At 45.7% G+C, this 25,592-nt stretch overlaps 1 protein-coding gene and 1 long non-coding RNA gene across 6 annotated transcripts; one reads left to right on the forward strand and one right to left on the reverse strand.

The window, feature by feature from the left end:
• Window positions 1-1,301: 1,301 nt before the first annotated feature.
• LOC125749276 (uncharacterized) lies at window positions 1,302-6,009 on the reverse strand. The gene is made up of 3 exons (XR_007399831.1): window positions 5,386-6,009; window positions 2,656-2,719; window positions 1,302-2,471 (listed from the first exon to the last, which is right to left on the reverse strand). It is a non-coding gene; the product is annotated as an uncharacterized LOC125749276 (long non-coding RNA).
• On the forward strand, window positions 4,631-25,321 carry ptp4a3b (protein tyrosine phosphatase 4A3b). Of its 5 annotated transcripts, none has more exons than XM_049026366.1 (6): window positions 4,631-4,768; window positions 19,237-19,723; window positions 20,358-20,450; window positions 23,081-23,211; window positions 24,084-24,158; window positions 24,320-25,321. In XM_049026366.1, exons 2-6 carry the CDS (start codon window positions 19,619-19,621, stop codon window positions 24,435-24,437), a joined length of 522 nt encoding a protein of 173 aa, XP_048882323.1. In that variant the 5' UTR covers window positions 4,631-4,768; window positions 19,237-19,618; the 3' UTR covers window positions 24,438-25,321. The 5 variants fall into 5 exon arrangements, with proteins under 5 accessions (XP_048882323.1, XP_048882325.1, XP_048882324.1 ...); XM_049026368.1 differs by lacking the exon at window positions 4,631-4,768 and adding an exon at window positions 15,055-15,077; XM_049026367.1 differs by lacking the exon at window positions 4,631-4,768 and adding an exon at window positions 18,410-18,586.
• Window positions 25,322-25,592: the final 271 nt, after the last annotated feature.

Below are 25,592 nucleotides of genomic sequence, written 5' to 3' on the forward strand. Positions count from 1 at the left end.
TTCTTGGATAATATTTTATTGTAGTCCAGCAGATGGAGCTAATATTATCTATATCAGTGGTTCTTAAACTTTTTGCACCGCGACCCAGCTTTTACCATTCCGGCTCAGTCGCGACCCCATATCAAATATACTGTAGGTTTAAATTAAAGCTGTGATTAAGCGCGCAGTGCAGTCCACAATTTACGCCAATCAATGCCTATCGCACGAATCTGATTGGATGTTCCAGTGGATTTTACAGTATACATTTATGGTTTGGCTTCTTGGATTGGTTGAATGTTCACTACTTTTGCAAATATACGACTACAGCCACCCTTCTCATGCCCTGACGCTTTCAGGCCCCTTTGCGGTTGGATTGACGCATGTGCAGAGAACAGAGATACGTTCTTGATCCGTTTCACGTGTCTTAGAAGAGAAGTTTATGTGGTTAACTTGTTTGCAGCAGCTGTATCTCTGTAGAAGGTGGTGAGAATGGGAGTGGCTTAGCTTGGGTGCTTCAGCCATCACAGGAAGTAGCATAACTTGTCAAAGTCTTGCTTAGATATTCATCCATCCAACCATTTTCCAAACCGCTTATACTACTGGGTCGTGGAGGGTCCGGAGCCTATCCCAGAAGCAATGGGCACGAGGCAGGGAACAACCCAGGATGGGGGGCCAGCCCATCGCAGGGCACACTCACACACCATTCACTCACACATGCACTCCTACGGGCAATTTAGTAACTCCAATTAGCCTCATCATGTCTTTGGACTGTGGGGGGAAACCGGAGTACCCGGAGGAAACCCCACGATGACATGGGGAGAACATGCAAACTCCATACACATGTGACCCAGGCGGAGACTCGAACCCAGATCCCACAGGTGTGAAGCAACAGTGCTAACCACTGCACCACCATGCCACACCCTTAGATATTCATTGATCACTTAAAATCTGAAGCATTCTTTATATTAAATGTAACATTCTGGATGTTTCAATGATTTGGAAACATCTACTGCATTAAGTACTGCGTTATTCATTCTGAACACATGATACACATATCAGGATTAAAATAGTATTGAAGCAATATTGTTACACGATCATAATTTTTATTCTGTTTTGCGTATGCGGGGTTATAAGAGGTGAGAGGTTTGAGAATAGCTATATGTTCTGTGCATGCGTGAACCGGGACAGGCCAGAGAGCAGCAGGGCCTGAGAAACGTGGCTGCAGCCCTGTACTTATCAGCACTGCGCTAAGCAGCTGCAGAGTCCAAGTTTATATAGGTTAATACGAGGATTGGGGCTGGGAAATCAAATGCAAAGTGAACTTTATTGTTATCTCAACCATATAAATTATACAGTGAGAGGAAAAGGGTGAAGCTCGGGGTCTGCAGTGTACAGATACTACTGCAAATAAGACAAGACAGAGAAGTCGCAGCAGCATGGCGTTGTAATGAGTAACGTACATTGATGAAATGTAAAGTCATGTTTTTATAGGTATGAAAAAATATTGTTTAAATATATATAAAGTGCAATATGAGGTAGCAGTAAAATTGACCTTCAAAGCTTATCCAAATAGCAGCATTGCTTACGGTATTGAAGCAGTGTGTAATAACAGATGTTTATAGTACATGTTTAAGAGCATGTGTAACAGAGAGAATATTTAACAGCAAAGTTAATCAATAGACACAGTACAGGACAATGATGATTGTTTAAACTGCAGCCATGACAAAGAGACAAGTGTAGCGTGCAAAAATACTTAGACGGATGGAATGTGAATTTCCAGTCCTTTTGGTGTGCGTACGGGAAAAGTGGCTGTGCATGTGTAGGAGTTCTCATGTGTATTTTAAGGGGCGGATGAGGCAATGTTGAGGATCCCAGGGGGCGGTGTGGTGTTAAGGAATCTGACAGCCTGGGGATAAAGATTGTCCCGCAACCTGGTCGACCTGGTTCTTATGCTTCAGAATCTCCCCCTGGATGGCAGAAGGGTGAAAAGTCCATGTGACGGGTGTGAGGGGTTCTACACAATGTTGCAAACACTGCGCTTGTGAAACGTGTCCTGAAGTGAGGGGAGAGGCACACCGATAATGTTCTCAGCTGTTCTCACTATTCGCTGCATGCGCTTGTGGTCGGACGTTTTGCAGTTTCCATACCAGGTAGTGATGCAGCTGGTTAGAACACTCACGATGGTGCCTCTGTAAAAGGTAGTTAGAATGGGAGTGGGGAAGCTCGCCTGCTTCAGCCGTCACAGGAAGTGGCATATCTGCTGTGGTTTCTTGGTTAAGGAGGTGGTGTTGTTCATCCATGTAAGTTCCTCAGCTATGTGCGCACCGAGGAACTTGGTACTCATTACGATCTCCTCAGCTGACCCATTGATACTCAGTGGGATGTGGGCAGGACGTGTCTTCCTGAAGTCCGCAATAATCTCTCTAGTCTTGTTGACGTTGAGAGACAGGCTGTTGTCCCTGCACCATATGGACAACCAATCCACCTCCTCCCTGTAGGAAGATTCATCATCCCTGCTTATCAGTCTAAGCACAGTCGTATCATCCACAAACTTGATGATGTGGTTTAAACACCGCGGTCTCTGCAGCCCCACCCACCATGGGCACCACCATTTTCCCAAGATTATAGATCTGATCGTGGATCAGCATAGGAGCTTACTGGTTTTAAAATACTTACATTTCCACTCTTCCTCATGACCCCTTCATAACTTGTCGCAACCCATGGGTTGAGAATCAATGATCTATGTCTCCAACGTTTTCCAAATCATCAAAGGTTAGTATTGTTTTTCCGGCATGCGATTGGAAGAAAAATAATAGGAAGTAATAATAGAAATAGGAAATTAATCTGTGTTCTAATTTTATGCACATATAGTTTATTTTATATCACATACGTAGTTGCATTTTTCTGTTAATTTTAACATTTACAAATTATACATTTATTACTTTTCTGTTTTGTTGCGGAAATGACCTGAACTTTGTGTATTCGTAAAATAAGATGGTAATTATAACTATATTGTATTATTATTACGGTTGTGGGGATCTTCAGGGTGTCCACATAAAGTCGCCACTATCCCAAAATTACAGTAGGATTAGTACAAATATATACACGTATTGAATAATAATAAATAAATTGATTGTGCTTTGAAATAATTATATGAATAATCACTTTTGTTCTGCCATTACGACCCTCACAATCGCGATTCGCGTCAAGCCATGGGATACCTGTTAGTACCCAAGGTAGAAAAAGCTACGGCAGGCTGCAGAGCTTTCTCCTACAGAGCTCCTCAGCTGTGGAATGGTCTTCCATTGGATGTGCGGGTTTCAGGCTCACTCTCAATATTCAAGTCTAAACTAAAAACACACCTCTTTAGTTTAGCGTATAGGGACACTAGTTCTAGCTCTAGCTAACTCTTCACTCCCAGTCAGACCTGTAGTGTGAGGTGTAGAGCTGGGTGGGGATTGGTGCCATTGGCTTTGGATTAACTGAACTATCAGTGCTGTCACTCTACCTTCACAATCCCTTGTGGAACTAGAGTGCTGACATTTCAGGGACTCCCCATGCCTGCATTCCCACTTGCCTCTCCCTCCTACTGATGCTGCCATAGCCATATCTGCCGGAGCTTGTATATTGCACTTCATATTGCACTCATCTAGCTTTTAGCACTGCCGGTAGCCTCCTCTACTTTGACTAATTGTACATTTTATTTCCCCTACTCCTCCTGGGGGGTGATGCCTGGAGACCTCAATCTATCAAGATGTCCAGCATACCCTACTACATGTGACGTTGCCAACACCAGTGACGTCCCTGCATCCAGCTCACCCTTCTGCCTGTGTCATCTTCCATGTCTGACCCGCTGCCTTACCTCTAGTTGCCTGGCGATTGGAAGAAGACTCGGCATTGGCTTGTCATCTTCCCTGCTTTCAGGGAAGTTATTTCCCAAATCTTATGATTGGGACAATGTGACTTGACTCTTATTTGACTATCCCTGCCGGCCCCTGGAGGATCAGCTCCCCCTTTGAGTCTGGTCCCTCCCAAGGTTTCTTCCTTCTAGGGAGTTTTTCCTTGCCACTGGGGGCTTTGGGTGCAGATGCTGTAAAGTGCTTTGAGACAATGTAATGATGTGATAATGTGCTATACAAAAAAAAAATTGTTTGTTTGTTTGTCAATCCAACAGTGGCGAAATCAGGGGAAATTCTTGTCTTAAATATTCTGTTCTTAATATCACTTTATTCATAATTCATATTTTTCTACCATCATTGTCAATGAAGTATCATTGAGTCCCCTAGGATTTAAATAATTTTACATGTATATTGGGATGATTTAAATGGAGCTTTCAGTAAACACACCTGGGAGTGTAATGAAAGCATTCCAGGATGCTTTAGATAGTAATTTGAAAATGTCTGAAACCCGAACTGACACTAAATTAAAACTTGATTAACTTTACTTACGGACAGAACGGCAGATGCTGACCCAACTGAAAGAGTAAAAGCACGAGCTGTGCATGAGCCAGAGCGAGCTTGAACTTCCCGCCAGTTTTTAAAAGGCTCTTGTTAGCGCCGCCATCGCGCAGCGTTTCAGCGCGGATGGCTCGTGACGCGCCGTCACCATGGCGACCGTAGGAGGGACGACAGTGTCAGTCTGAACTAAAATCACATGGACTGGGTTTGCTGCTGAAGTGTGGTTCTGCGTTAATCAATGCACGCTGAAAGCCAATAAAGTAATTTTCTTCAAATAAAAATTATTAAAAACACTGATTAACGGGGAAGGCCAACACTTCTCTTTGGAGACGGTGAGTATAAACTGTGTACGTCTAAAGAACAAAACAATTGATTGTTCTTGGGAAGGACATATTGCCAGCCACCGTGTGGCTAAGCTAGCCAAGATGCCGAGATGGTGAGCTGAGGTAGCGCTCGTGTAATGCAACATCAGGGCTTTCTCGCTCGGCTGGCTTTTCCGTCGGACAAAGTAACACTCGGCTTAGGGTTAGAAAGGTGTGGGTTTTGAAGGCGCACATGACGGTCCACGGCGAACCGTGCCGCGCTGGTTTATTGCCTCCGTGGAGAGCGACTTACACGTCGACTGAGGCTTTCTCTCCATTGTATATCGGAACGGCTTATACTGAAACACGCCCGGTTTTTTACTGGCCGTATCAGGGCTCCGTTGCTTCCCAGTCCAGCTGCTTTAGAAAATAAAGGTCGACAAAGACGGCAACAGGTTTCGTTGGGGTAAGAAACCAGAAAATGGGACGGATCTCCGTGCCGGCTGTATTACCGGCTTCGGCTCTGTTACGTCTTACCGGGGACTCTGTTTATCCGAATTTTGTAGACCGAAATCGCTCGTAAGTCTAGATGCCGTAACGCGTTAACAGTGAACGATGGATTGTTTTTAGACTTGATGTTCACTCACAGAGCCTTCGGATTTCAGTGCGGTACCGGTGTTGTGGTCCATCCCGCGTGCGTCGGGTTGCGTGGCGGCCGGCGGTCACCGACTTTCTGTTACCCCGGTAACCTGAGAATGACCCAGGAAGATGCAGAGCTCATTAAAGACCAAGTAAGGTAGCAGACGCAGAGACTGGTAACCAGGGTAATGGTTAAAACCAGCTTATAGCGGAGAGAAAATGCCGTAAATCTCAGCGGGAAAGGACGCCGGGAGCCGGGCCCGTGACGCGCCGTGCGAACGGGCTACAGGTTGTCTCCTTGACGGGAACGTGTTCAGTCTGTTTCCCCGCTGTGTTTTTTTGGCTCCGTGCTGTCCCACCCTTTGTATTAATTTGAGTTTAGGAAAATTGAAATGCCCCGTTCAGGTTTTTCGACGCTCGCACGTTTAAAAGAACAGTCTGTACGAAATCACGAATTCTAAATTTCAGTGTCGAAGCATTTCTGTGGTAGAAAAAATGTATGCCGACCGCAACACTACGTAGTCGTTATGAAAACATTTCATCTGCATATTTTATAAACCTTAGTCACTGCTGTTGTTTTTTCACACTTGTTTAATAAGTAGTATACAGAATGACATGCCGCTTAATAAATACTGGATACCGTTGTATCGATTTTTTTTATGGATTTCCCCGCTCTGAGTTCGATTTTTAACTCAATAGAATTGAATCTGTATGATGTATGTGACATTGATTATTGTTCGATTGACATTGTTTATTTTGGTGTTTCAATCCCCCTGTCTTCCCTCTAGTTGTTCATCATACCTGGGGGATTAGCTCCTGAAAATCTTTGCTGTAGAGCAGAAAAACGAATGTGCATGTTCTGACTCATTTTCTCTGACAAGGACTTTGATTTGATGGCAACGACAGAAAAAATAAAATGCAGATTGTTCATCTGGGTACTTGTACCTAATGAACACCACTGTGTTCCTTGCTTATATGAAATAGTCTGCATGGATGCAATGAGTACAAAAGATGAAATGGCGCAAACAACCAAGCTGAAGGTCTGTCTGAACCAGAAAACACAAGACAATTGTAGTTCTTCAGTGTTAATGTCTTTACAGACTGAAGTTAAGGGACTTGGCAGTTTATATTTAGTTGCCCATGTGGAAACTGGTTTGAACGCAGTGCCCTTAAATGCTGTATTACCTGCTGCTTGGTGTCATTCTGCCCTGCACTTATTCTCCTTGACTGGATCACTCATTCCTGCCCATGGGTTAGCAGCCCTTTCTGGTGTTTCTTAGAGGGGAGGCATGATTGCTTTGCGGGTGGCAGTCCCATGAGCTCATGTTTTATGAGACTTCGTCGCACTTCAGAGACCCAAGAGAAATATTTTGCTCAGTTCTTATTTCAGCCATGGCAGAGAATCCGGATGTTGCTTTAATGGGTCCCACAATGAAGCTTATTGCAAATCTAAAGAGAATTAGAGAAGACCCTACAATTCACAATAGTCACTGTTTATGAATCGCACTCCAATATCTATGTATTGTGGATTAGATCTTAGGCTAGTTGGTGTCAGTGTTTGATGGTGAAGAAATGTCTGTGTCCAGCCCTGCATGGGAGTAACTGCGTTCTTTGGCTTTGTTCAGCGTTTTCTCAGTGCTGCCATGTTGGAGAGCCAGTTAATTATCTGTTGTGTCTATTAAGCCCTTTATGCTCAATGACTGCTGAGGCACATATCTGTCATATGGGTGTCCAGGCAGGCTTAGGCTGGCCCCATTCCGTCCGCCGCTTGCACTTTGTGTGCATGCTGACCTCACTGCCTGTGAGGCGACTGTGCTGCAGCTTGGTGTACAAAGTGAGCTGGTTACATGTGAAGGGAGTGGACAGCACTCTGCAACAGTTCTGTGTCTCTCACCGGCCATGTTCAGGACACCTTCAGATCACCTTGAAAGCACTGTCAAAAGGCATTATAATGACCTCTTTTAAGGTTGAGGTTTGATGGGATATTCCTGTTCCTTTTTACTTAGTCCAACAGGGACTTTTTTTAACCTGCAACTCCCTGAAAATGCTTTGGCTGTCAGAATAATCCTGCATACTACATGGTAACCTGGATCTTACTTTCCTATGTTCTGTCAAATATGGATCCATGTTGACTAACTTTTCCAGGTTTTTGAATTAGTGGTGTATGGCTCAGGATATTGTGCTTGTGATCAGAGGGTCCCAGGTTCAAGTTCCAAGGTCAGAAGAATGGTGTCACGATTGGCCCAGTTAACAAGCCCCTGGAGCAACTGGAGTTAAGGGCCTGTGTGACCCTGCTTTCTCAGTTGTTCATCGCTTTGGATGAAAGTGTTTGTTAATTAAGTGTGGTAAGGGTGGTATTATTGAATTCTTTTCTTTGTGACTTTAATCACATCTGAGGGCCCTATGCCCCTAAAAACTGTTTTAGTAGATGCTTTGAGTTCACATGTTTGTTTTATTATTTTTTTTTACATCATTTTGTTGCTTGGGTGACTTTTACAGGCATCTCTAACATGTCCCCCTTGACCACACGCTTTTTGTTTTTATCTGAAATCCTTCCATCCATCCATCCATCCATTTTCCGCCATTTATCCGGGGTCAGGTCACAGTGGCAGCAGTCTAAGCAGGGATGCCTAGACCTCCATCTCATCAACCAACTCCTCCAGTTCCACTGCAGGAATACCAAGGTGTTCCCCGGCCAGCTGAGAGATGTAATCTCTCCAGCATGTCGTGGGTCTGCCTGAAGCACCTCCCCGGTCCTTCCTAGACAGATGCCCCAACAACATCAACTGGCTCCTTTTGACGCGGAGGAGCAACAGCTCTACTTTGAGCCCCTCCTGAATGTCTGAGGTCCTCACCCTATCTCTAAAGCAGAGCCCAGCCACCCTGTGGAAGAAGCTCATTTCGGCCACTTCTGTTTGCAATCTCATTCTTTTGGTCACATGGATCGACCGGTAAATTGAGAGCTTTGCCTTCTGGATCAGCTCCCTCTTCATCTAAACATAATGGTACAGCGTTCACATTACTGCTGATGTGGCACCAATCTGTCTGTCAATCTCCTGCTCCCTTTTTCCCTCATTTGTGAACACGACCCCAAGATACTTAAACACCTCCGCTTGAGGCAAGAACTCATGCCCCACCATTTAGAGGGCAATCCACCCTTTTCTATTCAGGAACCATGGCCTCAGACTTGGAGGTTCTGATCCTCCAAACCTGCAAACCGCTCCAGTGCATGCTGCAGGTCACCTCCCGATGGTGCCAACAGGACCACATCATCTGAAAAAAACAAAGATGCAGTCCTTAGGCCCCCAAACCGCACCCACTCATCCCCTTTGCTATGCCTAGAAATTCTCTCCATAAAAATTATGAACAGAATCGGTGACAAAGGACAGCTCTGGCAACACCCACAGTCCAACACCCACCGGGAACATGTCTGACTCACTACTGGCAATGCGAACCAAATTCTCGCTCCGTTTGTACAGGGATCTGATGACCCGCAATAACGAACCCCGTACCCCATACTCCTGGCTCGCCCACCACAGGACCACCCCCCCAAAGGACACAGTCCTTTTGTCTATTACAAGTCCATGAAACACGTGTAGACTGGTTGGACAAACTCCCATGAACCCTCCAGCATCCTTGTGAGGATGAAGAGATGGTCCAGTGTTCTGCAACCTGGATGGAATCCACATTGTTCCTCCTGGATCTAAGGTTTGACCAACTTTCCCAGCAAGGCTTATGAGCGTCATGCCCCTGAAGTTGGAACACATCCTCTGGTCCCCTTTCTTAAACATTGGGACCACCACCCCAGTCTGCCAATCCAAAGGCACTGTCCCTGATGTCCGTGTAAGATCTCCCAGACAGGGGCCTCCACCAGATGCTACCAGCACATCCTCACTAAATGTTTGGGTCTATGCAGCATCCCTGCCATCGGATCCAACTTGCCACCATATGGTGATCAGTTGACAGCTCAGCTCCTCTCTTCACTTGAGTGTCCAAAACAGGTGGGCGCAGATCTGATGATACATTGATTTTGTAAATCATTGAACTGCGACCTATGTTCTGGTGTGAACATAGTGTTTGAACAAACTGTGGTTAGCACAGAAGTCTGTAACTAGTGTCCAGCATTTACTGTACGCACAAACAACCGTTAGTCTCTCCAGTCTGGAAGGGGTAACATGGTTCTTTATATTAACCCACTTGTGAGTTTCTTTGAACTAAGTCTGGATGCTTACCTAGGACCAATTTGCTTTGGGCGACCCAACTAGGCGTAGGGGAAGTTAATTGATTGTACCAAAAGTTTTTGGAATAGTTCCTCCAAGGACAGTCTATTGTTCATGTCTTACACACTGGAAATTTTACATCTTTGTCCCACACTGAATAAAAGAACAGACGTTTGCTATATGGCTAAAAGTATGTGGATGCCAGCTTGTCCAGCATCTCGTTACGAAACCAAGGGTATTAATATGAAGTTGGTCTGTTCATTGTTGCTGTTATTGCCTATACTTTTCTGGGAAAGCTTTCCATTAGATGCTGGAGCATTGCTGAAGTTGCTGCCATTTAAGTTGGGTATTAATACGGGGTGATCCGGTATGTTTCTGAGAGCTTGTGTGGCTGACCACTTCATACCCAAACTCAAGGCACAAATGTGGTGAACTGACTTGATGGAAAGATGGCCTCCTGTGATGGTGCCAAGTGGAAAGTCACTAACCTCCCCTGAACAACAACCACACATTTTGCTGATAATTGTTGCAGGAGATTGCAGAACTGTGGCCTTAATTATACATGTCAGCAGTGGGTGTGGATTAAACAGGAAATTCGTGTCCGCATACTTTTGGCCATATTGTGTATTTCCCGTAAGTGTCATACTTCACCTATCACGCGAACATTAGTGGGAGGGGTGGAGGACATGACTGCCAGTGGAAACTGAGTTGGAACTTGGGCCATATATAGACTTCTAGTCAGTGATGATCAGGGCGGAAATTGGCCATTTCTGATCACTAGGCAGTGGTTTCCTAATTTTTTAAGGTAATACCCGCATTCTATTCATTCCAAATTGGAAGCTTTAGGCAGGGCTAAGGGCTTCACGACTCCAATCCAGGACCCAAAAGGTGAGTCCCACCCTGCTCTCTGGACCTTTACAGGCTGCACAGGAAGCCTCTCAGAAGGCTGGGATTCCTCCTACCTGGGGAGTGGATGCTGCTCATGGTTGTGTGTGTTATGTAAGTGAAGTGATGGTTTGGGGAGGGTCCCTGGGTAACACCCCTTTTATTGGGAAAATGTTTGCACTGACACAGATAGCGTGGCAGGCACAAAACTCAACATTTCAATGTTTGAAAGAATGAAGGAAAAGCTTACCCCCGAAGTTCATGGTTGTGCATTACTACGAGTGTGATGCTCCTTTCTGTCCTGATGGCATGCTCCACACTTATTTGGCAAATATTCTGTTAACTGCAGTAGAAACTGCAACTGTTATTTGAATGATATGTATTTTTTAAACATCTTTGGCTAATGCCAAATTGGGGCATGTGTGGTGTGTGCTTTTTTTTTTCTTTCTTTTTTTGTCTAGGTTTTCAGTGTGACCTACATTTGGGACTCAGAATTTATCTGGAGTGTTTATTTGCATTGTATTTCAAATGGCTTTTGAAACCATGCAGTCTTAGTCATTCCCCAGCAGAGGAACCCGCTGTGCTGAGACGACGTCGATTTACCACAGGTTCAAAGCTGAACCAGTTCTCTAACCATCCTCCCCCCACTAACATCACCCCAGGCAGCCTTTGCCCCTGGAAACCTGCCAAGTAAACAGGCCCAAAGCTACCCCAGGCCTGCTGCTGCTGGCTCACTTCCAGAAGCGCATAAAAAAGTGAACTAGTAGAGTTCTGAGGTGGGAGCAGCTGCTGGAGAAATGGTTATATTGCCCTTCCCAAAGGAACTGGCCTGTCCTTTTAAACTGGCATTTTGGTTCCCTAATTGAACACAGGCATCACTGCACTGGCAAGCTGTGAGACACATACATACTCTATTCCAGAAAAGGGAGAGGGGCGCAGGAAGTGTATTGTTTTAAAGGGGGTGTATGTGGAAGTGCAGTGAGTGTCATTTTGGCTTTGAGGAAGCCAGATATGAGGTCTTAATTTCATAGCCTGGCATCTCTCCATTTTTGTTTTTTTCCCCCCAGAATTTTGAGGCTGCTCTCCACTTAACCTGCATAACACTTAAGCCATGAGTAGTTATCAACATGGTAAGCCATTTCTCTGAATTAGAACTTTCAGTAAATGCATTGTAAACTTGAATTGGCTTTCGTGTCAGTGGTGTACTTGTAAAAAGGACTTTTCTGTAGCACATTTTGGATAAAGTATGGATTGATTTTTTTTTTTTCTTGTCAGTTTGGTTTGAAAGTTGAGTAAGGTTGTTGAATATGCTTAAGTGTACATGCTTGCAATTGTATTGGAAGGATGCATTTTAAGAAGTTTTGCAGTTCTGAATTAGTGGTTTACTCCAGTCTGTTGTCTGCCCATGATACAGGTAGTTCTCGATTGACGCAAGTAATCCATTCCACAAACTTTTATGCAAGTCAGATTTACATTCTTATACCATTCATAATACCTTACAGCAAAAAACACTCAAGCCAAAAATGTACTGATAATACATGCTAAAGAACACATGAATACATGATTTATGAACTTTTTGGTTTTTGCTGTAGTACTTCTGTAAACAATGTGTATCATATATTTTGAGCAAGTCCGAATTTACTTAAGTCGGTTTAAATTTTTTACCTTTTATTGACATGGCTTTTTTTAAAAGACATTTGGTTTATCCATTAATCTCCCTTTTGATCAATCCCCTCCGCCCCCCCCCCCCCCCCCAGAGGATTCAGCCCTGGAGACCCCGGGGAAGATCAGAGACACAGTGAAGGGAAATGCTTCCTGTGGGCCTCTGCCAAGTCCTCACACACTTGGCTTATGTGTGTTATGAAAATTCTGCTAAATTTGAAGAAACCAGCAGGGCTTTGTGTGTCGAACTGGGGCCAGTGGGGGAGATCATGATCTTCTGAAGGGCTTATGGTGGTGTCATTGAGAGCACTGCTATTTGCGGGGGTTGAGAAGTCCTGTGGACACATTCCTGTTCAGCTGGGGGGGCACCTGGGATTTGTGCATCATCCCGCTTGTTTGGGATGGACCAGGTGACCAACAACATTGAGTTAAGTAGGTGCACGTGAAATTTTAAGAAAGTCCTGCATGTTTGATCTTTTTTTAAATAGGGAATGATCCTTTTGGTTTGTAAAGGGATCAACCCCCCTCCCCCCCACCCCACACTGTCATGGCAACAGAAACATTCCAACCTGTCAACATGTGATAGTGAGATCCCTGCATTGTTCTTCATGAAAGGGCAAAGCACGCTGCCAGAAGTATCAGTAGCTTACTTGCTGCGCAAATGCCCAACCATAAAAATAAAGCTTTTATGGAAATGCGTACGGCTGCTTTGCATGGGAATTGCATGTGTGGGGCAGGCAGATTTCTGCAGGACCCTACCGTGCTAATGGCAGAACCAGCCGGCACGGATTCCAGCACGTAAGCGAGTTTCGGAGGCGGTGTTGGTAGACAGATACCAGAATCTCCTTGTGTGATTCTGCCTCTGGCTGTCTGAGCTCAAAGCAGCAAATGCAAGGAGTTATTTTTTTTCTTTTTCTCTCCCCCCCCCCAGTTAAGCTGTATCACTTCCAGTTAAATCAAACTTTGAAAGCAATATGGGCATTTAACCAGTCATGAAAGGTGGTGGCAGACTAAGGAATATTTGGCAGAAGGTTTGACTGATAGTAGACAGGTGGGCCTAGCCACTGGGGATCTAAGGGCATTCTGTGGGACCTGCTGACCTTGTGCTTGACCTAACAAGATGATATGATACATGCTGCCGTAACATAAGCATCTTAGCTGCATATTAAAGAGGCAGAGCTTTACTGTTTCTTGCAGAGGAGCATGTGCGTAAGCGGAAGCTGTCCTGGAGGGTTCCTGGATCAGTCCTGTCGCTGCCTGATTTAATGCTACTTAATTAAGTCTCACCAGCGTGTTTGCTGTAATAGGGGGCCGGTAATTTATACTGCATTATTGAGCTATTAATTGTTTATCAGCGTTGTGTGCCACTCCGTGACTGAGCTGCCATGGTTACAGCTGTGGCCGACGTGGTTGGTTGGAGGGGAGACATGCTCACGTGGATCCCAGCCGGGCACTTACCGGAAGATGTCTATTTAATTTGCGTCCTTTGGAAAAGGCTGTTCTTGACCCGACAGGGGAAAATCTGACTCTGGAAAAGATTTTGCATCTAGTGTGGTCTTCACTTGAGTGGACCTTGTAAAAAGTGCTGTGGCTGTGCTGTAATGCTGGGCTTTTTTAAGGCAGGACCTCAGATGTGAATGAGGTGTTCCCAAACTTTGTTAACCTTTCAGCAGGAATTTTGTTGACTATTTATTTTGAGTATTGTATTATCTAAATATTTGCACAACTTCATGTGCTCACTTTTACTGCTTTGTTAAGTAAACATCAGTTATTAGAGGATGTGATTTCTTTTATTTGCTGTGAGTCATAACATTTTAAACCTTCCAAAAATATTTAAGCAGTAGAAATACCTGCAATGGTTAAAACAAACTGATAGGTATGGCATTGCACATGCAAAAGGAAAGAATCTATTTAAGATGACGTCTGGCTGCTTGTCAGTTGAATTGGTGTCACTCGGTTTTTTAGTAATCCAGACTTGCGTCATATGGCTACACTGAAATTAAGGTGGCCAAAATATTTTGGTTGGGGGAGTCAGCTATTTTAATAATGGCAGGGGTGGTGTCATGCTAACATGGAGGTCTCTCTTCTGCCTGTTATCAGTGGTATTTTTCCATACAGTGATGGTAATGGTGTTTTTAGCTGGACTGTTCCTATTGCCTAAATGTGTTTTTAAAGCTGCATTGTTTTCATTCTCAGGTACTTCATATGAAATTCAGCAGAAGTTTCTTGTAGTTATGTCACTTTGAATGAATCATGCAGGCCCTAACACGGCACGCGGGCTCGCAATCACCTGCCTCTATCTGTCAGGTGGCAGCCTGTATGATTGGCGCACATGCTGCAGATGGTGGCCTTCGAACTAAGTCACAGTCCCTGCATATGACTCGCACCCCCACCCCAGAGGCACTCTGTAATGCACATCTCAGAGATGCTGACTGGGATCCAGTATATACAAAGCAGACTAATTATATATAACAAGAAGTCATTGCAGGGAGAGATTTCTGGTGAACAGGAAACTTGAAACGGAGGCAACAGGAGGCTTCACTACCAATGCTCTGGTCCGTGGTTTGAGATGAACCTTTCTCTTGTGCCGTTTCTGTCACAGGATGCCAACCGGGACACTAAAAGTATCTGGACGAATGAGAGTCAGTAATGCAGTTGGAATCCCATCCATATTAAGAGATTTTTTTCAATTCTGCCCTCCGCTGCATCTCATTTTCTATTTATATCGTTCTGTCTGCAGTTAATCCAAGAGTAAAAGTCATAAATGAGTCACTGGGGCTTATGCAGACTTGCTACTTCTGTGGGGTGGAGGAAGTCGGCACATCCTGAGTACCATTCCCTTGTGGCACTGGTGCAAAGGGTTAAGTTTTGGCTAGTCACAGGTGGGTGGCAAAGAGCACGGATAGCATGACTCTGTCGGAAGCTGGCTGGAGGTAAGCACAGTGACGCAGTTGCCCGGGGAAGGGCAGGGATATTCCGCCACTGTCTGTTTGTTCCTGCAACGCCTCCACTTGGGGCATGTGCGGGCACAGATTAAATGTAGACTATTTACTGTAGACTCACTGTTCTGTTTACACCACAAGATGAAGCGTTGTTTCCTGACCTCTTTTTAAATTTCTGTGTGATTGAGGCTTGAACGTAAACGGCATTTGTGACAGAAGAACTTTCCCATAATTTTGTCCACTGCTAACGATGCGTGATGTAATAAATAAAGACCGTGCTGCTGGATAAGTGGGAATCAAGAGAGGAAACGGCTACACAAACCCAAAGGCAATATTATTTTCATGGATTATTATTTTGTGGAAATTTAGATGACGATTTGTTTTTTTTTTTTTTTTTTTTTTTTTTAAACCTATGTATTATTATGGGGTGGGAGGTCTTTAACGTTTGAGTGATTTATTTTCAGTTTAATAACAGTGTGCCAATCCAGTTGCTGTATATTATGTTTCTTTCTCTCCTACCATTCACACACTTTAAAGAGACCTTGGTCTTGCTCTGAGGTTGGCAGTGACGTGATTCTGTCCATGTGGTAATACTGCATCAGTTTCAGTATGTTCAGTTTGAGTATGAGAAACACCAGAGTCAATAAATAGTTATTTCATTATGACCTCTTTTCTTGCCTGGTCTGAATGTTTCAGCTATATGTCTGATGAATGTGCTAATATATCTAGGGAAGGTGTGAAGGCTTCATGTGATCTGGAGCTGACTGGTCTTCCAGGATTGAACCCTACATTTCAGCTCTTGTCTGTGTACAATAAAATTCTTACAGATAATGTGTGTGAGTTTGAGCATCATTCAGCTTTTATTTTAAGAGTTTGAGTATGGTTCTGTACGTATATTGAAATGCATCAGTCTTGACTGTCTGAAAAGGCGTTTGTCTGTTATGTTTGGCACAATCTTGGCCTGTTCAAATGAGTGAGACAAAGAGAAGGTGATGCTTTAAAGAAAAATGTATACTTTTTTGGTCAGTGCATAATTCTAGGTATTAAAAGTATTTATTGGGGAGCGGGACTCTATGGGTTGGAACAGAGAAGTTGCTAGTTCAAATCCTGTGGTCAGCAGAGTGAACTCACCACTGACGCTTGAGCAGTGCCCTTAACCCCAGTTTTTCCAGGGACTGGTTGAACCTACTTTCTCCTCTGAGCCAGCTTTGTGAGGTGGCCTCCTAGGATGCGTTTCTAGCTGTCCTGAAGGAGTCCCCACATATTCTGAGCACTCATTGGCTGCTTTTCCTTCACACTCTGGTTAAGCTCCACCAGGACCATTTCTAATGTGTTTAGGTCAGGTGGCTGGGTCATGTGATGCAACAATTTCACAGTCCTTTGTAAGCGGCTTAGTGTGTCCAAACCTTTCACTGGTAAGTAAAGCTTATGGTCTGTAATGGATGTTTAATTAGGAGAGAACGAGAAAGCAAACTTTCTAGTAGTCTTTGTGGTTGGACACTTACTTTGATGGGTAGGGGTAATTTTTGATTATTTGCCATTTATGAAACAAGGCATGTAATTTTTCTCTTCGCAGCCCACATAGCTTATCCTTTCTAGGGAAGACTGGATTTTCTGGTAATCGCCAGTGACTGAGCCTTAAAGCAGGAGAGACCTATTTTAATGTGTTAATAAGTGGCTTGGAATTGTTCTGCTGTCTGTGCTCTATGCCAAGGCAGAAGATATCTAATAATTTATTTTGAACAATTTATTTTCACAGAAAAATATGAGCTGTCACCTGTTGAGCTCAATAAGGAGCATATTGTGTTTTTAATTGCTAACCTGATTCACAAGCAGATCCTGCCTGTGGATTGGAGAACCACCCCCCCGCCATTATTTTCCCTTATACACCGCTTGTTTTCCCAGGACCAATTGGCTTACTGAACACGGCTTGTTGGGTGATTGTCTCCTGAAAGCACACATCGTTACACGTGCATCGCGTATGCCAGTAGCATGATTGCTTCAAAAGTGGCTCTCCATCCCAGCTCTCGATTTTCAGCACGGCTAAATTTATTAGCCGGCAGCTGGCTGCTGCTTTAAATTTAGCAGAGCAGGTGGTGTGGAGACGTGGCTCCAGATTTATCCAGTAGGGAAGTGCCCCCAGAGAGCCATGTCAAAACAATGCGACTGAGCTGTCCGCCACAGGCCTGCCCCAACTGAAGCAGGCCTGACCATGCTGTGCTATGGCAGGCTTCAGAGGCCATCACTTGTAATGGAAACCCCTGCCCCCCCTTGCTCCACCTGCCAGGGGCTACCTGAAATAATTTGGCTAATTTAAGACTTTCGACGCTTATTTATAGTCTGTTTACGTGACCTGAGAATTACCGTACACGCTAACTTCCTGAGGTACCAGGAATTATTGGAAAATAAAAGCTGTCTGCTCAAGCATGACTCAGACCTGGGCATGTGTGTGGCTGCGATGCAGGTAAGCGGAGACGGTCTCAGAGCCCTGTGCCTTATAAGGAGCTTCCCCGCTGACTTATCAGCTGCCATTCAGCCTGCTCTGATATTCCTTATTAGCAAAGTGCTCAGTCGGCATCTCTGTTATGAAATTGGGTTCAGAGCCCCCTGGATACATCTCCTGTCCCCGAGTGTCACCTTCTGTTCCCAGTGTCTTATTTATGTAACTTTAAAACTGAACCTCTCCTTCCTGTCGTCCACAGCGAGGAGGCTGGGTGAGCAGTGGGGTGCAGAGCTTGGGGTAGGGTGGAGGCGTGCGTGTGTGTGTGTGTGTGTGGTGGGGAGATGTTCTCCATGCGGCAGCATGTCTGATCACCGCAGCCCCTAAGTGACACCCCCCCCCCACACTGGGCCTCTGTGACACATGGTTTGCTCCAGGGATGCCAGGCCGCTAATTACCTTACAGTAAAAGTGTTGGGAAGGTAAAAGGAATGACAAGATTCTTTGTTGTAGTGGCGACAAATGATGAAAAATTACTTTCAAATCCTAACACAAATATATAGCTTGCATGTGTAACATTATGATGTATCAGTTAACAAGTGCCTATAGCTGTGAATAGTACCGTTATGTACTTAATTTAGTTACATGATATTATTTTTCTCTTTTTCTTTTTTAATTTGAATGCACTGAATTTTTAAGCAATAACAATTTCATTTTTCATAATGAGGTCTCATTTGTTAAATGTGGTAAAATAGGATTTATGGGGGATATTATTAAATCTATGTACTTGTTGCATAACAGTGCAGGCCTTTCCTATTAGACTTATTGGACATGCTATTTTTAGGCCGGGGAGGGTGTGGGGGCTACTCCTCCTCCCAGAGCTTTAAGTGTGCATTTGTTTGTGACATTGACTGGTGAATGTTGTCACTGTCATATGGCAAGTCAAGGGTGCTGGACACTTTTTACTGTCAGCAATAGCGACTATTTTCTTGACATTGTTGGACACCCCCTCCCCCTCCCCTCGGAAGTAAAAGCCTGATCTGAAGTGAAAGGTAAGCAAGGTCGGTGAGTGGGGGTCGTGGGGCTGGCAGATCAAAAACAGGAATGCCAGGGTGCTTGTCAGGTGGCTTCTGCTTCATTTAAGACACGTCCTTTTGGCGTGGAAGTTTTCCGTTTTCCGGCAGTTTTAGGGCTGCTGCCGCTGTCTCGGGTACGACGGGCTGCGTGTGTCACCTGCAGTCTTACCTTCTTGCTTCCGTGACTTTTCTAGTGTTTGACGTTCTGGTCCAACACTAGGGTTCTGGACTTTTTTTTTCGGCTTTACTAAAATCCTCTGGATGTGTGTCTTCTCCCATGAAGCTTGATAGTGAAGTTAACCCAGGTGAATCGGCATTTCACAGAGAACTTGGTCATACGGCAGCATTTGTTCATTGCTTTTTTTGTTTCTCAAAGCACTGAATTAAGTGGATATTAATTAGCTGAATATTAGCATTTAAAATATCTAAATAGCTAATAAGATAATAAATAGCTTTGTGCACTGTTGTGGCAACACCTCTCCTGGTGTCCCCCTGTGTGATGAGCGGCTATAAAAAGCTATGTTGAATTAGGATTACTTTCGCATGTAGAGTTTCTCAGATCTGTAGTTAAGTTTGAAATGCTGTGTCCCGTGCTTCCTTAAGCCCCCTTCTGTCTCTGCCCCCCTCTCCCTCAGGTTGTTGATGGAGTTCTGTCAGGGAAGCGGCCATTACTGCCACGCTCAACATCTCGGTGCCCGGCTCTGAGGACGATGTTCTGTCCTCCTGCCCTGCCCTGACACCTCCCGAGTCTCAAGGAGAAAGACAAGGCCATCCAGCTGCTTCCTGGCGTTCCAGCGGAGCGACGTCCCAAAGCACACCCATGGGTTAAGGTGCCTTCGGAACTGGGCCAGCGAACGCCAGCTGAGTGCTTCCGTTGCTCAGGACGGATTTGGAGGGCTCTCTCTGTGGCAAGCACTGGGCTTCTTTTTGTTTTTTTTGTTTTTTTGATTATTAATTATTATCTGGGGACCTCTGAGATCTGGCCCCTCTTCTCTGGGAGTGGGCGCTGACATCGTCATGGCCAGGATGAACCGGCCCGCGCCAGTAGAGGTCTGCTACAAGAACATGCGCTTCCTGATCACGCACAACCCCACTAATGCCACCCTCAGCACCTTTATTGAGGTGAGCGCCCGTCGTCTTGGGTGCAGGCCTTCGGCAGGGTATAGTATCCAATATTTCTGGAAAGGTTGGAATGTTAGATAAAGTCCTAAAAAAGTAGCTTGCTAACTAGCTGTGGTTTGCTTTGTTTGGAGTATATTTTGGACACAGTTGGACTGATGTTCATGAACTCAGCTACTGAGTATGGTTCACTGGCTGGAGGCTTCTGCTGTTTTTGTTTTTTGTTTTTGTCTGGGCCTGTAGTAAAAGCCCCCCCGGTTGTTGCTCTGATGCATCCCCCGCACCGATCTGCGTTTCGGATAAGAATCGCATGCTGGGAGGTGGCCGCATAGCTTGCATTATTTCACAGGGAGAGCCAGGTCTTATAGGATAACCTCTGCTGAAAACCTCCAGTTGCCATGGATACTAGTCATAGGGCCACAGTTGCATAGCAAAGATAAAAATGGAGGGAGTTAAACAATGCCAGGCCTTCATGGATATAGAGAAGAGTGCATTGTGGGTAATGTTGAATTCCTGATGGTCGTTAAAGGCATTCGCCTTACCGCCACGGCCCTTAAAGGCATACGCATTGTTTCGATTTCCTTCATTCTTCCCAGCTAATACCCCCCCCCCCCCCCCACTCTCTGTAACTTTGTAGGATCTGAAGAAGTATGGAGCAACGACCGTGGTTCGAGTGTGTGAGGTTACGTATGATAAAACACCGCTGGAGCGGGATGGCATCACAGTCATGGTGAGTGGTGAGGTGGTTAGGGATAGTGTGCATGCGGGCTTCCATCTGTCCATCCACCCGTTTCTTTGTCCATCCATTTATCCTTCTGTGTTTCTGTCCGTATGGCGGTCTGTCTCTGTGCTTCAGGTACCATTTCTTGACTTTACATTTTGTAACTTCATGTGCTTTCAAAAAGAAGCAGACGTTTCTGTTGGTGAGCTGTCGCTACGATGACCATCCGTGTTTCGGGTTGCATCATGATGCATCACATTAAGCTGGAAGCCCCACAACCAACAGCCCATATGTGACGCACAATCCAGCTTGCTTTGTCTGGCCCTGCTGGATCCGTTTACATCTGGTCTCAAGGTCGGAAATTTTCTGCATCCACCACCACCATCCGCCTCGACTGTAGCCTGACTGCACAAAGGGAGAATCCCATAATATATCCAGAGAGTCTTTGATGAAATAGATTTCTATTCGGCATGAAGCAGCTAGTGGCTAGAGGACCCATGTTGAGTGTGAATCCCCTCCCCTCCACCCTGCCTCTCCCCATATCTACGGTATGGTGTCATTACCCATCCTATAGGGCTGAGCACAACCGGCTTCCAAACCCCACATGTGTTTCTCATTTCCCCTGTCAACATTTCCCAGTTGTCATGGCAGCCAGTGAGGTCCCCCCCACTCTAGTGCACAGGGCCTGGCAGGGGCTCTTTCGCTCACTGTGGTCTCTCTTTCTCTCTCTCTCTCTCTAAAATAGAAATGCATAGTCAAGGAACAACTTCATAAAAACAACACAGGGGCCTGATGCAAGACGTGCCCTCCTGCTTAACGTCTCTCGTGTGTCCCTGTCGAGTGATTGGCCAGCCGTTTGACAAAGAGGAGCAGGATCAGGTGCAAGCTGCTTTGCGACCCCTGCAAGATTCAAAGATGCTCCTCTGGCTGACTGACTCCAGCCTAGTGCTGCTGGAGTCTGGCTTCGTATCGAGTAACTGTGGCTGTGGCCCTTAGCTGTGCAGCTTCTCTTTGTAACATGAGGAGATGCTGTTTTCCCTGGTGGCTGCCTGTGCCGAGGCAGGCTGCTTGACAGAGGCGTGGCAGTCGATGCTGGCTCCAGCTGGATGTCAGGGGGCTTGTATTGACACGCGGCAGGTGCTGCAGGCCGTCGCATTGGGGAAGCGCGGGGAGCGGCGGCTGCGATTAGAGCGCGTCTTAGAATGGTTCTGCGCCATTAATAGCTTACTGTTGACATTCCAGAGGCAGAATGTTAACCTTTTACTGGATCTGAGAGTTATTTTTAATCTGGTAGATTCTTGAGAGAGCTCCAGTCTCAAGTTTGGCAAGCTTTATTAAGCTTTTCTTTTATGAAATATACATGAGTGCTGTTGACTCTGGATCAACACAGGTTATTTTTAAAGTGCTGTTCATGCTGGCAGTATGGGCTTTACATCCATTTAGACTTTGGCTGCCTGAAGGGAATGATTCCTCTTTTGCCAAAAAGCCGAGTGACAAACGTGCTGATTCGCCGTGTCATCCCAGCACCATGTCAGAGGAGTTTGGAGTGGCAAATGTACTTGACGGAGAGCTTTGCTTTGCCTTAACACATTTAACCATCTATCCATACATCTTTCATGCCTCTTCTCTAGTGCAGGGTTGCAGGGAGCCTGGAGCCTATCCCAGGAAGCACAGGGCACAAGGCTGGGGACACCCTGGACAGAATTGAATGCACATTTCCTAACACACTGAGTTGTGAGTGTTACGTATTATGTTCTGTTAGACATTACATTATCAGTCTTACACGGACTGGTAGCAGGGCATGTTCTGTGGCATTCCTGGGCAGCCTGCTTGCCTGGAGTTGTCTCCTGCATGCTGACAAAACGTGTAGTTTTGTGTCGGGAGGGATTGACGCGTCCCGAAAAATGGCGAGATGGGGTAACCCCCCCCCCCCCCCCCCCCCCACAATGGTGGAGGCTGGGGACACTGCTTCTGTGTGTCTGGGATGGCAGGGGGATTAAGCCAAAAACCCTAAAGCCATCTGAATATCGCAGTCATGACATTTCGGATTAGTGAGCCTCTAGCAATTTATATTAACGACAGAAGATCCGTGGCCGGTTGAGGCTTTTATGTCAAATTATTATTTTTCTTAATCCCTTTAAAAATTAAAATCAAATTCTCTCTGTATTAATGGAGAGTGGGCTTCCGGCAGGATAGTAAAGTACTGCAGAAGTTGGGGACAGAACAACAGGCAGGTACAAAGCAAAGTGCAGGTAGACAGCAGCGCCAAGCACCATAACGCATGATTATTACTCCTGTACCTTGGTGATCTTGTGAAGGTCCTAAGTGTAATTCCATTACATGCTGAGAAGACAGGGTCAGAGAGCCGCCGTTTGCCAAGTGAAGCAAACGGAGGCGTCTCAGCTGCTGATAAAAATTCCATTAGGAAGCTGATGCCGAGAGCGCCATCTTCTGCTCTAAGGTATAAACTGCACTGTGCTTCCTAGCCAAATGTTGCCCCCATAGTGTCTTGACGGCCAGTCATTGGAGTTGGAGTTACAGCACAATGAGCTGCCATCTTCCTCACCTCCATGAGAGCGAATGCTCTATGAATTCAGGCAACACGCTCACGGTGGCGGTGCTTCTTCCCCCATTCCCAGGACTGGCCCTTTGATGATGGAGCCCCACCCCCCACCAAGATTGTGGACGACTGGCTGGACCTGCTCAGGAGCAAATTCTGCGAGGATCCAGGCTGCTGTGTGGCCGTCCACTGTGTAGCCGGCCTGGGCCGGTGAGTCCCGGGGCTGCTTATTTAGGTCCCCTGAATTACACACTCAAGACCATTTAGGAGGGTTTTTTATGACCTTTTTCATTGCTCCCAAATAACTATCGACTTTTGTATGTTTATCTGTGTTGTTTTGGCCGTTTCAATGTCGGTTGGCTGTAATCGTGTCGGCGCTCCTCTTTCTGAGCACGATTTCTGACGCATTTCACCCCCCTGGGAACCCGGGCTGCCGTTCCTGTAAGGGCTCCAGGGCTGCTTTAAATTCATGTGCTTGTTTTTAATAATCTTCAGATGGGAGCTGCTCTACAATACTTGGTACCCTGCTCTTTTTTAGAAAGAGTTTTATTTGTTAAACACAGCACTAAGTCAGAGGGAGCCTTAGTCCATTGCCATGTTCTGACACGTCCACAAAGCTTTGCTTCTCTGTCTTCTGGACTTCCGCATTTTATAGTTTTTTATCCCCCCTGCCCCCCCACTTCAGGAAGACTGTCCAAGCCAAACAGCATAACAGCTCATGGATTATAACAAAGCAGCCCTTTCCCCTTCCTTATTAGGTCACAAAGTGAGCCTTGGCTCTTAAACAGCACAGTCTTCCTGGCTCCTCCTTGACATGTCATTTAGCATTGTCCGAGGCTGATTGCCGTGGCAACATCACCGCGCCTTGGTAGAGATTTACGTGTTAGACCCACCAGGCAGGCCAGAAACCCCCTTTGGAAACGGTTGCGGCTACCCGTGGACCTGGGCAGGTGTGCATGTAGTAAAGGAGGATGCTGACAGCTGTCAGGGCTGTTCACCATTTGGCTGCTCTCTCTTCATGGCTGTTCACCGATTGGCTGCTCTCTGCAGGGCTGTTCATCAATTGGCTGCTCTCTCTGCAGGGCTCCCGTCTTGGTGGCATTGGCCTTGATTGAAAGTGGAATGAAATATGAGGATGCCATACAGTTCATCAGGCAGTAAGTACATTCTGTATATTATGTGTGATATTTAGGTGCATTCATTTTGCTGTTTGGCAAATGATGGTCGAAATTCCTCGTTGGAGGGGATTTGAAGGGTCCTCCTAAAGCTACTTGGAGGGGGGTCGGTGCCCAATGCCCCACTTGTTGTCGTTCTTCAGGAAGCGCAGGGGGGCAATTAACAGCAAGCAACTGACCTATCTGGAGAAGTACCGACCCAAGCAGAGACTGCGTTTCAAGGATCCTCACAACCACAAGGCCAAGTGCTGTGTCATGTGACTCTAGGCCCTCACCCTCCACTCACATGGCTAATGGACACGGACGACGCCCTATAAGTCTGAAGCATTTTGAAGTTCGATGTCGTCTTTGGCCGCATCTTAAGCTCAGGGCTGTCAGAGCCGGGCCTCCCCAAATTTGTCGGCAAATTTCTTGGCAGGAGAAAGACGGAGGACGACACCAAAATGGACTGTGAGCATCTGGATGCCAACACTGTAGCTCACTGGCCCTGACACACAACCCCCCTCCCCCACATCACCAGCATCTTCCTATTCTGTGCTCCACTGCAGATGATCACACCTTCTAACCCAGAGGGGTTTCCTTAAAGCCATGTCCGCATGGACATGAAGTTATTTGTAAAATATATTTCAGTCTGTCCTGTTCCTCCTGCTCAGGGCCGTGTGCAGCTCAGTCATATTTAACTTGCCATCATGATTTCTTGCCACTTCATCTCTCATTCTCTCCGATATCACCCTGATCCTCCCTCGCTTGTGGAGGGACAGGTGTGTGTTTGGAGGAGCCTGTGTTTTTAAAGCAGAAATTTTATTTTTTACAAGAGTAATATAAACTTCTCTGGGATTGGTGCGTTTTGCCTGTAGCTGCTCACTTTCTCTCACTTCATCACATGACTTCAGCTGAAGGAGGCTGTACGCCGAACAGGAACTCTCCTCTAGACCGATGACACGGCATGTCAGTCCACCTGGGTTTTACACCTGGTCACCCTAATGTCGTCCAGTTCCTGTTCTAGTCCTCAGTTTGGGTAATCGTTAACTATGGCCAGGGATGCTGGGCTCCAGGTATACCGTGAGTTTTTTTTTCTGCCTTGAAAGTAAGCCACTTCAGATTATTAATTGTTAAAGAAGTAATAAAGTACATGTTGAAAAGCAGTTGGTTGGTTTGTGCTTGTTTTGTTACCTTAAGTGACTGGTGAGGACAAGTAACGCCTGTATGACGAAGCTTTATTGATCCCCAAGGGGAAATTCTCTTTCTGCAGCAAGGCAGCAAAGGGCCCACGGCCACAAACATGCCAAGGCCAGGCTTAAACTGGTGAGATACATCTCACAGGCACAGAGGCTTAGCCTACTGTGCTGCCCCTGCCATTATGACACATAGTGGATCCATATACCCTTTGTCTGGTTCACCTAGCTAGTACTGGGT

This window comes from Brienomyrus brachyistius, chromosome 9 (genome assembly GCF_023856365.1).
Source record: "Brienomyrus brachyistius isolate T26 chromosome 9, BBRACH_0.4, whole genome shotgun sequence".
Lineage (NCBI taxonomy): Eukaryota > Metazoa > Chordata > Actinopteri > Osteoglossiformes > Mormyridae > Brienomyrus > Brienomyrus brachyistius.

Excerpts from the sequence above, each read along its gene's own strand:
- ptp4a3b (XM_049026366.1), top strand. The coding sequence starts at position 19,619 with ATGGCCAGGATGAACCGGCCCGCGCCAGTAGAGGTCTGCTACAAGAAC. Across the intron at positions 19,724-20,357 it reads CCCTCAGCACCTTTATTGAG|GATCTGAAGAAGTATGGAGC; the intron begins GTGAGCGCCCGT and ends GTAACTTTGTAG. Across the intron at positions 20,451-23,080 it reads GGGATGGCATCACAGTCATG|GACTGGCCCTTTGATGATGG; the intron begins GTGAGTGGTGAG and ends CCCCATTCCCAG.